The sequence below is a fragment of the Etheostoma spectabile genome, chromosome 5 (genome assembly GCF_008692095.1).
Source record: "Etheostoma spectabile isolate EspeVRDwgs_2016 chromosome 5, UIUC_Espe_1.0, whole genome shotgun sequence".
Lineage (NCBI taxonomy): Eukaryota > Metazoa > Chordata > Actinopteri > Perciformes > Percidae > Etheostoma > Etheostoma spectabile.
The window spans coordinates 11,467,597-11,478,597 of record NC_045737.1 but is presented as its reverse complement, the minus strand read 5'-3'; the positions used below and the strand labels follow the sequence as shown (position 1 = coordinate 11,478,597).

Here is an 11,001-nt window from a genome sequence, read left to right as displayed (position 1 = left end):
TTGGGAGCAGTAGGCTAGTTGGAGCAGGTTACCTCCAGGATCTGTGCTAGTGGTGGGGGCGTCAGACAGGGTTACGACACAAACGGAGATAAGAAAGGTATGTTTGGACTTATCTAACTCGGGGGGGATACGGCGAATACGCTAAAGTCCCAATAAGTTGGCGTGTTCCTTTAGGGCCGAACACACTAACCCAATAATCGGCCCTCGGACAGTCTGGCGAGGTCAGTGACTCGAGTCTTTTCTGTGTGTTCTGTGCCGTCGTCTGTTGGAGGGGCCGTCGGCCTTTATTTTGGCCGACCTGACATGCTCGGCCGGAAGGCGGGCACTGCCGCAGTCAGACTCAAATGACCAATCTGATTGGTAGAGTGCTAACACGGACACAAGGAGCTGGATGAGCGTGACAATCTTTTAAACTGACCTTTGTCGATCTGAAATGCAACTAGGATGGCCTATTCCTCAGTTAAAATGGTTTCAGAAACATGTTTCGGGGAACTATTTTAGTAAAGTATGAGATTGTATTCTGAACAAGCCGCTTGGACGGTCTAGCTTGGAATTTCCGGAGAAACAAGACCCACGTGACGCATTCGTCCAATCAGCTGCTGGTTTTCATTTTTGGGGCGAGAATACAGATTAGCGTCGCCTGCTGTTATGGAGATGCTTTGGTGTGTTTCGAGGCACTTTTTTGTCGCAAAGTGACCCATGCGCAACTCAAATCTCCACTCGACTCACATCAGCGGGTGACAGATGTCAGCCCCAGTTCATGCAAGCGCAAATGTAAAATTTCAAGCCAATAGGAATACTTACACTTGATGGTGTTGGTCAATATTCATAAAAAAAGGACATGTTTGTGAAAGGCAATACAGATTTGATAATGAACAACTACAAACGTACAATATAGCTTTAAGAAGCTACTCATCTTCTTTGCTTGTAAAGCTCTGTTGGCCGTTGTGTACGCTCGGCTGTCACCTGCCTTCAGACACTGCTCCATCTGTCTGACGGCTGTCCGGGAAGTGCTCTCTCCACAACCCCTGACCTCTGAATCCGAGTTCTGAATAAACAGCTAATTGGCTGGGTTTCCTGTTTAGCCTAATGGGAACACTGACTATTTCTGTCTGTTTACAGTGTTCTGCTTCTCTCTCTCTCTCTCTCTCTCTCTCTCTCTCTCTCTCTCTCTCTCTCTCTCTCTCTCTCTTTCTTTCTCAGAGTACTCTCTATATTGTTTATGAAAGAACAATGTCCCAACATCAGGCTTTGGATGATTATTCAGTAGTGTCCAGCCTCTGCAAGTCCCCTGCGTTCCTGGAAATCGGCGTCTTTTGTTGTCTGTGGGAGGGTTTACAGTTGGCTCATTTTGCGGTCTTTGTTTATTTGTGAAAGTCAGCTTTCAAGTCCAGGTGTACAGAGTAGCAAGCAAATTGAAATTCTCTGTGTTGAAATGTCTTAACTGGAGACAAATGAGAGTTTTTGTGACAGGCTCCCACATGTGAATTTCATTTTTTTTTGTTTTGTTTTTCAAATGTGCATGGGCACAACACACAACGAAACACATCTGTATGCGTTTTTAGACTTTGCAAATCGTATCATAATCATGTTTTTGGTTCTCATAGAAAATCCACTGATATCAGCGCGCCAAAGATTTATGCACACATCCAAACACACCCAAACCAAACATGTTTGCTGTTCTCTGACTAATCAGTTTTTTTTTCTGCATATAATGAGCTTAGTCAAAAAGGAACTATCTGCAGCTAAAGCGTCTGCGTTGAATTAACCGTCTGCGTTGAATTGCTTCTCCGCCACATGTGACTTTCTCTTCGATCTGTTTCGAATTAATCAGGCAGTTCCGGATCGTCTGTAGCTTTCATCTCGAGCCTGTATCAAGTTAAAGGAGAAATACTGTGCCCAAAAGTCAAGTGAGGGACCTTAACATCCAGGAGTCATAGTTCAAATACAGGCTACGCCACGAGAGGACTCCCCTGCAGTCGTCTAACAACCGCTCTAAAAAAAAAAAAAGGAGTCTTGACTTAATAACCGTGATTTATTTCAACAATTTCAGTGTGGATTTGTGAACATGGCATGTTTTAAATTTTGTTTCTGGAGCTAAAACAAGAGGCTAAGGCTTCAAATGTGGAAATGAGTGTGGGTTTTGGTGATAGTAATTCCATTGTCAAAGCGAAAAACCGAACATAAAAATGATTTTGGTTTAAATGCTAAGTAAAACAGCCAGAGTGGCCTCGGTTTCAGAATCATAGTCATTATCAGTGGAGAGGCTCTCGTCTCTTGATTGCAGCCCCGTTTAAAAATACATTTCTCTGGTTTTCTAATTTTAGCAGATAATTGTAGGAAGATATTGAATGAGGTGTTCAGGGTAACTGGAGAAGAAGGTGATTTCCTTTCCATGTTGGCTTTTCTTTCGCCTGCTCCTTTTCTGTCTTCAGACTGTCCTGTCCATAAAGTTTAGAAGAAGTAAGTCACTCCAGTTTGCCCCCATGGTTCAAGATAAACTTTTTCCTCCACCAGCCAAACAGCCAGTGAATGTTCAAGTTTACCATTCACTCGATAGTTTACCATTGTTTTTTGGCTTGTGAGGGAAGTACGGAAGGGGATTAGGGCCACATGTGAAAAAAAGTATTTTTCTTTCTTAGAATTCTGGCTTTTTTCCCACAGAATCCTGACTTTATCCTCAGAATTTAGACTTTGTTTTCTTAATTCTGATTTTAAACTCAGAACTCAATACTTTTTTTTTAATGTGGCCCTAATCCTCTTCCGTAGTTAAGCAAATCTACCAGCTCCTTGCATATTTTACCAGCATTTGGCAAGTACATGGTGCAAATTTTGAATCCTGTTTTCCCATCTATACCAAAGACTGGATGATTAAATCTGGTCATTTAGTGGAAGTTGGAAGGTGCAGAGCTGAAGGCGATGTTTTTATTGATGTGGCAGGAAACAGAAGGGGGGGGGGGCTGACTGCTGCTGCTGAATCTGTAAATCTCACAGACTGTTCACAGCCCACTCCCACTTTTAAAGGCGCTTACACAGCTCCCCTCTCGCGATTAAGAACACACATTAATGTTGCAAACAGCCCATTAAGCGCCATGTGGTAGAGGCGAGGATGATGTGGAACTGAAGGGTGTGTTAATGATGGCGGGCTGTCGCCAGAGCACGGCCCCTGCCCTACCCTGGGCTCTTGCTGAGGGAGACATGGCCAGGTCTGTGGATTTCCAGGGATGCAAGTGCAAACATTAAACCTAGGCCCCTGAAAATGATCCTCATGTACAACAAATCTGCAAAGGGGATCTTGCTCTAGTTGACTATAGAAAAAGTCAACATCCATTTGAGACACTGGATATGATACTTTGACTTTTTCAATATTTAAGCAAAACCTCAACCCTTCCTTTACCTCTCCACGCCTAAAGTTACCATAACAACATGGTGTCAACAGTGTGTGCTCTGTACACCATTCCTAGGAAAAAGTCATGGAAATGTCTAAATCTTATTTTCCAGGCCTGGAAAAGTCATGGAATTAGTAAATCTATGAATGTTTTGGAAAATTCATGGATTTTTTAAATGTTTTTGTGGACACACTTTTACGTATTTCGTTTTCTGACGTAAAGTATCTCTGACATGCTTTGATGCGTGACAACATTTTTTAATTGGTGAACGTCATTCACTTTAAAGCAAGTCAGCATACAGCTCAAACGTGACAGCTGTCCACGAGGTTTCGAACACACGGATGGATGCTGTTTTCTTACCATGTCAGTGAAATAAAAAGGCCTTTGGCAGTTGTGAAGAATATCTACAAGTTACTCTTTCATGTGTGTGCGTGATCATTTCTTTTTAACCTGTGGACAGAGCCAGGCGAATTGTTGCTACCCTGCTTTCCGTTTTTGTGCTAAGCTAAGCTAAACACCTGCTGGCTGTAGTTTAATGTTTAGCATACAGACATGAGAGCGGCATCGACTTTTACATGTAATCCTCGGGTAGAAAGGTAATGAGCGTATTCCCCAAAACATCTTTAAAAGTCTATATAAAGGTCTATTCTGACGGACTTTTACAATGGCAAGTCCCTCGGAGCATGGTGATTACTTTAAAAATCCATTTCCCATGATCCCCTGCCAAACAACCCAATCTCAACGTTACTTCCAGTGCGTCCTGTGGCCCTCTGTCCTCAGGGCCGATAAGAGCCCTATGAGCCAAGCAGGGAAAGAGCTAATTAACATAGTCTTCTGCCGCCACTCGTTTGATGTGGAACGATATCCTATTGATGGAAAACTGTGTGCGAAATGATTATCAAGATTCCAGCTTCCCTCCTAATCTTGATGTCCTACTCTGTCTTTAACATTAATTGGAAACATCTTAAGCTAATGTCTGTGGTTAGGCTGATGTCGTGTGACTGCGGCACCAAGTGGACATTTCAGTTGGCTCTCATCCTCCTCGTGTGACCCTTTCATTGTGATTGGTTTAACCTGTACTCTGATGACCAAGATAGTTCCTCAGTATCATAAAACATGCTTAAGTTAACTCTCATGTGGAATATTTCTAATGCGCCATCTTTCTTTTTGTTTTGTTTTTACAGGATACTGAGCCACAACAAAATCCGAGTTCTGAGAAATGGATCCTTCTTTGGACTTTACGCTTTGGAGAAACTGTAAGCAGCCTGCTGTTTATTACCCTTTTGAGTACTTCACTTCTGCAGATGCTATAATGTCATGTTTGTGTACATGAGATATATTGTATGCATACATGTGTGAGCTGTTATTCTGGCTTACCTCAGCCGCTTTTGTAGAGAAATTCAGACAGGGATCGAGTGAGATCTGAGCCGCTCTGTGTGATTCTATCCAGTCATGGGCTTCTGTCCAGCAGGGACGATGATACACTCAGACTGGCTATCACAGAGTTATGTCGAAAAGCTCATATAATTACACTTCATTATCAGGTAAGCCCCACTCCACAGCACAAGATAAGAGAGATTTCTGGGAGGAGGTGCGTGTTGGCAGCCTCGGCTGTGGTTAGCAGACAGTCTGGCCCTCCTTAGTGCATCGTAAGCTCTCTGAATGGGGTGTGAGACAGGAGATAGACATTTCTGGGGAAATGAAAATGAATGGCGGTTCTGGAGACAACAGAAAAGGCAACATAGTGGAAGATGTTGTCCTCGAAAAGAAAAAGTACAGAGTAGCGCTTTGCCTCACCACTCTTTTTTGGCGGTTTGGCGTGTCAGCCCACTTTGGTTCAGACTGTGTATAACAACTATATAACAACTAATCAATGAATTGCAATGACATTTGGTTCAAACATTCATAGTCCATAGATTATGCATCCTGATGACTTTGACGACCCCCTGGATCTTCCTGTAGCGCCACCATGACGTTGGCATTTGTTTTTTTTAGTGAAGCGCCTCAACGACTATTTGATGGATTTCTTTGGACATTTATGGTTCCCAGCGGATGAATTACAATCATGGTGAAAAATGGTGAATATGCTTAGCATCAGCATGCTAGCATTGTTATTGTGAGCATGTTGAGCATGCTGATGTCATAAACCCCACCTCCTCCATGTTAGCGGATGGGGCATGAAACTAACAAAACAAATCAAAGTACATGTCAAAAAATGTTTTCCTAAAGATGGTGTCTGTTTTTTTGGGGTATTTTGTGTTTGTTCAAGTGTTAATTTGTCTGAGAAGTTTTGTTGTTATTAGTTTTTTGATGCTATAAAAACGGGGTGAAACGGCTTGATGGGCAGCTCAGATTGACTTGCAATTGGTGTGGCTAATGTATGGGCGGTACTTGGATATCGCTGCTCCACTGTCCGGTCACTAGTGTGCAGAATTGGCTACAAGATGACAACTTCCGTATTCCCACCCTGTTCTCACTCCGAACGCGTCAAATAGGGACGTTTGGACAGTGACTCTCAGCGTCTGACAGTCACAACAAAATCCAGACGGGCTATGGCGAGTATTATGTAAGGGGAAAATTCCACATAGGGAGATTGGTTGGGGTGGTGGATGGGTCAAACACAGGACTTTCACCCTGGAGAATGGGGTTCTTGTCCCACGTGTGTCCTTAACCTTCCCGTTATTGCCACGTGTCACGGAACCTTAAGCCCCCCCACGACTTTTCTCTAAACCCGACCATCCCAATGCCGCGAGTCACGGAACCGTAGGCCCACCCACAAGCTTTTCCTTAACCTAACAACGTCAAAAGGGACGCCAATAGTCCAATGAAGCGGGTTTTGGTGAAGCGTGTTATATGACGCTAAAGGAGACTTTTAGCATCAATAACAACAACAAAGGCACCTGACCAAGCGTCCGTATTTTACAAAATGGGAGTGACAATGTGTTCCTGGGATATTTTGGAAGTGAAGACGCGTCATCCATCTTTACAGTATGTACAGTCGATCGGAGTTATGATATGATATGTCCTTTTGTCAAATTTACAGTAATCACGGTTAAGACTGGCATTTACTGGCTCCAGGCTTCTTGGATTCTCTGATGTGTGACTTACATCTAGAAGGTGTTTCCCACACCAGACACATTTTTTTTTCTCAAGGTGTTGTTTTACAGAGCACCCCAGTAAAGCTTTATAGCATCCTGGTAGCTAACAACACACATGGAGCCGCTTCAGTCTGGATACTGTAGTCTGGCAGGCATACTTATTTAGTTGGAAAGGGGGGTGGGTATGTTGAAGGGATATTAGTTCCACATGCCACTCAGGAGATGCCACCCATGAAGTGAGCAAGCTTCTCAAATATGTTAAAAGAAAGAAAAATATGGTAATTTGCTGCAGTTGTTAGCTTGTTAGTCCCAGTTAGTTTACCTGCTGGAGCTCACACCGGATGTGTCAGTCGAGAACAAAAGCCAAGTTTGCTGAAATTTCTGTTTTTTTAATGTCTGGCGTGTGAACGCCATTGGGTGAACACGTCCACGGCCAAGTTCTTGCTTCTCACCTCAACTGTCTTTCACCAAAAACGCTGATAAAGCCGTTGACATGAAGGCACTACACCAAGAACCCTTATTTCCTTATGCTACTTTGTAGAGTAGTACATTAAAGCCAAAGAAGATCTGTAGCTTGAAGTGTTTGATGTAAAATGAGCTGATGCTGCTTGTTTTTCTAAGTGAGGACAGGGGTCCCTGTAGCGCCGTAGGGTCGGTGGGTCGGGTAACCTGAGCTCACCCACTAACTGGCCCTTGTAGCTGGAGCAGTGATAAAACTAGCAGGGGGCAACAGGGTGCAGCTTTCCTGCAGGCTCATAGCTTAAAGGCCTGTGAGAAAGGCACAGAACAGGCAGACAAACTATTGCGCACATCCACGCTCACACAAACACACACATACATATTTACGCTCCACAGAGAGAGATGTGGGTGTGAGAAGAGGACATCGTAAATCATGCAGGCCTCATTTCACTCCTCTACTGGCTCTCCGACACACAGCGGTGGAGGTCTGCTCACTCACTCTGACGTCCTCCACCTTTAATTGAGCCCTGTGCACAGCTTATAATTACATCTGAGCTCATGGTAAAAATTGCGGTCTGTTGTGAAAAAGGAAATATTGAAATTTACCGTTGCAGTGATGGAAGGGTTGGAAGGGATCAGTACAGAAGTGAGTGTACAGTAAAGGGTTGGATGTAGGGATGCTTAATTAAGCATATTCAGATTTTGGTCAAAATTGAAATAGAGACTATTTATTACTCACTGACTTTTGGAAAGATGTTGCATTAAAAAAACAGTTAAACAAACCAACAAGGATAACACCTTGAACTGTAAAATGTCCCTTAATACTCTTTCAAGTTGAACTTTTTGACATTCCCCTTCAAGACAAAATAAGAGTTTACTCGCAAAATATAACGTGCAAATAATCGTTTTTTTCTCGATTGCATTGTTTTTATGATCGTTAGGAGCCAAAATCGCGATCAAAACTTGATTCATTGCTCAGTCCTGTTTGGATGTGGAGTGTTTGTTCATACTGTGAGATCTCGGTTTTGTTTTGTCTCTTCCGCGGGCCATCCCTCTTCTGGTCCACTCATTGTTTCCATCATGGTGTCTACATGTGCTTGTCATTTGGAGCAGTAGTGAACAGTTACTCATATTATGTGGTCAGTGCTGTAATCAAAGGCCAACCCACTGGGGCTGAGTAAACACACATCAGGGAGTTACACTGCATCTCTTCCCCTACGTGACGAGGATAAACACAGTCTGTTCCCTGACTGCACACACTCTCACTCTCGGCCCATCTCTGTCTCCAAGTGTGAACCTTTGCTCTGAGTGTGTTTCCTAGTATGGGCACCGTCGCTTTGTGTCCAGTCGGCTCAAATGGGTCTGGTAACTCTCTGTCAGCAGACGCACACTCACACCAGACGTCTATTCAGAGCTCAGTGCAGTCTGATTTGCTGTTGTAGGTTGGAGAATACAGCTCCAGGGCAGGCCACCCTCCTCCAGGCCTGGGCCAGACAGTGCAGCAATCTACACAGTTAGCCCTTTCATTGGGACAAACCTCCTCAAAACCACTATTGCCTTCATAACCTGCCAAGCCACCCAAGTGCAAAGGAGCAATTTAGCCTTGTTTGTTTTTGCCCGCTTACTGGACAACCGTGTTTTTGTAGCTCTTTTATATAGGCTCGCCATCCAACAGCTACATTTGGATCTTGGAATACGTCCTTTTTTTCCAAGCTTTTGGGATGAAACACCCGTTGAATCATACCTGGCTTCTGTGGGGCAGTATACTGTATGCAAAATAAGTCCCATTCAGGCACCTACAATACTGCGATTTGGTTTAAAAATCTGATAAAAATGAATATCTTTTGCTACATTTCTGCCTCAAGTCCGCACAGCTCTAGCGATCATGATCACCTAAAACAAAGATTTAGAAAACTCAGGATTTTCAATGCATGTCCGTCAGTCTAATCGGATAGGTAGGCTTACATGCCTCTCAGTAACAGTAGAGGAACGTCAGACAAACTGCTTCCTGTTTACACCGGTATGCACATGCCCAGTTTGTGCGAGTGCTCATGTGATATGCTTTGTCGTATGTGTTAAAGGTGTTTTTTTTCTTTTTTTTACCTGCATTTGTTTCTAATAGATTGATAGACTGAAATCTTTGAATTTAGTCCAGTATTGAGCGAGCTCGCAATGATGGGCGGACGCAAACCGAGCTGCAATGTAACCTAATAGAGAAATTGTGGAGTCTTTCTTTTTGTCCAATAAAAGTGATTTATTTTGCTACTGACAGGCTCAGATTGTTACTAAAAGTGTCTGACAACATTATTGATCTCAGGACGTGACTTTTTGTCCAAAGACAGCCGTGTGGAGAGTGAAACGCCTGACGAGGAAAAGGCCTTCAGGTAGTCTGTTGGTACGGAGTAGGCTGCAGAAACTATAGGCTCCTGTTATATAACAGATGTTCAGTGTTATGGCTCAATACTTAAATGATTTCAACAATGTGGATGAGGTTGTTACAGTTTGATGACCACCTGTATTCATTTCAGCTGGAGCTGGTCTGGTTGGAAAAAAAAAACCTTTAATATGGACATAGATTAATTCTACTATGGAGTCTAAAACACTTGTGTGGAGGGAGATCGTTTTTGTCTCAAAACACTGCTTCAAAATGATGTAGTAGTGTAGATGTAGCCACATACATATCACCAGGCCCAGATACGGTACTTATTTGAGTACCTGCACCTCTGTGCACGCCCTTTCTGATTGGCCCTGACGCTGGCAGCTCCGCTAACGAGCCGGGACCTTTATAAGTTGTGGACAGATCCCAGCAGCCTGTCCTGCGCTGATTTGAGGCGAGGTAATGAGAATAATGAGCGTAAGAGGGCCGAGGCAGTCTGGCTCTTGTCCAACTGGGCCCCACTGCACCATGGGACACAGGACAGGCAGGCAGGGGCACAAGGGCCCCTCATTACCAGGTCTGCTCACCCTACAGGGAGAGAGGGAGCAGAGAGGGAGAGCAGAGGGCAGCGATGATGATTGATGAGGGAAGCAGCGGGGCGCTCGCAGGGAACAGGTCTGAAAGGCAGAAGTGAGGCTTGTGGTTAGGATCGGTTAGAGGCTCAAAGGTGTTGGCAGCATGATAGACTTTGTCAACAAATGGAGTCTAAAAATGATCCCTACAGTCGTAAATCTACCTGACACGGCTGCACACTTTACGCTTGTTGCGCTACAGAAGACTTTGCCCAGGAAATATCATGCGAGATTTTTTAAAGAAAACTTCCTGTTGACTTACAACCGCTTCATTCACCAGCAGGAAATACAGTGTTTCTTGTGAGAGAGCAAGAATTAAGGGAAGTTTGCTCTGAAACCTGTGACCAAAAAGTCACCCAGGGCATGAGAATGTGCAGATGTTGAATATGTTTAGGAAAGCATGGTATATATATAAACAACAAAAAAGTCAAAAAAGTAATGGATTGGTGTAATATAAGTATATATATGTATATTATTTACACATATAAAAATAATAAAAGGATACAATATATAATTTGCAAGGTAAATGAGAAAGAGAATTGCCTAAAAAACTCACCATTGGCCTGGAAAGTGACATTCTCCAGGCAGAATGTCACAGGAAAACTATCCCGTTGTGAATGTGTATTGTGTAATCTCTACACAATTTGTATGTATCTATTAATAATGTTCATTCATAATAGTATACACAATATATGTATACAGAAAATATAGGTTTGTTGAAGGAAGTAATCTGAGGGCTCTTTGAAACTGCATTAAAGAAAATTTAAAGGCAGAGTAGTCCAAACTTCGGACCCTCGGAAGAGTATACTGAACTGAGATTGGGAAGTACGGGAAGGAGACTTGATGCTAACTGTTTTGCAAAAAGTGGAAACTGGCCACTCAGTCTTTGCCGGAGCCTCTCTGAAACCAACCCTGAAATCGCCTCTGCCATTCTGAGCAGCTGGGGTTAGGAAGTAGTCCAACTTAAACAACTTTACCATCTGACACAGAGGAAGTGGAGCCGAGATGGCTAAAGATGGTATGGTGGCTGTAGAGAGAGAGAGAGA

At 43.4% G+C, this 11,001-nt stretch overlaps 1 protein-coding gene across 1 annotated transcript in view; it reads left to right on the top strand.

Annotated features, from left to right (window-relative positions):
• adgra2 (adhesion G protein-coupled receptor A2) overlaps nt 1-11,001 on the top strand; it is a 62,516-nt gene that overhangs the window by 22,039 nt on the left and 29,476 nt on the right. Inside the window, exon 2 of the mRNA XM_032516971.1 lies at nt 4,574-4,645. Coding sequence (XP_032372862.1) covers nt 4,574-4,645 — 72 coding nt within the window. The remainder of the gene's footprint in view (nt 1-4,573; nt 4,646-11,001) is intronic.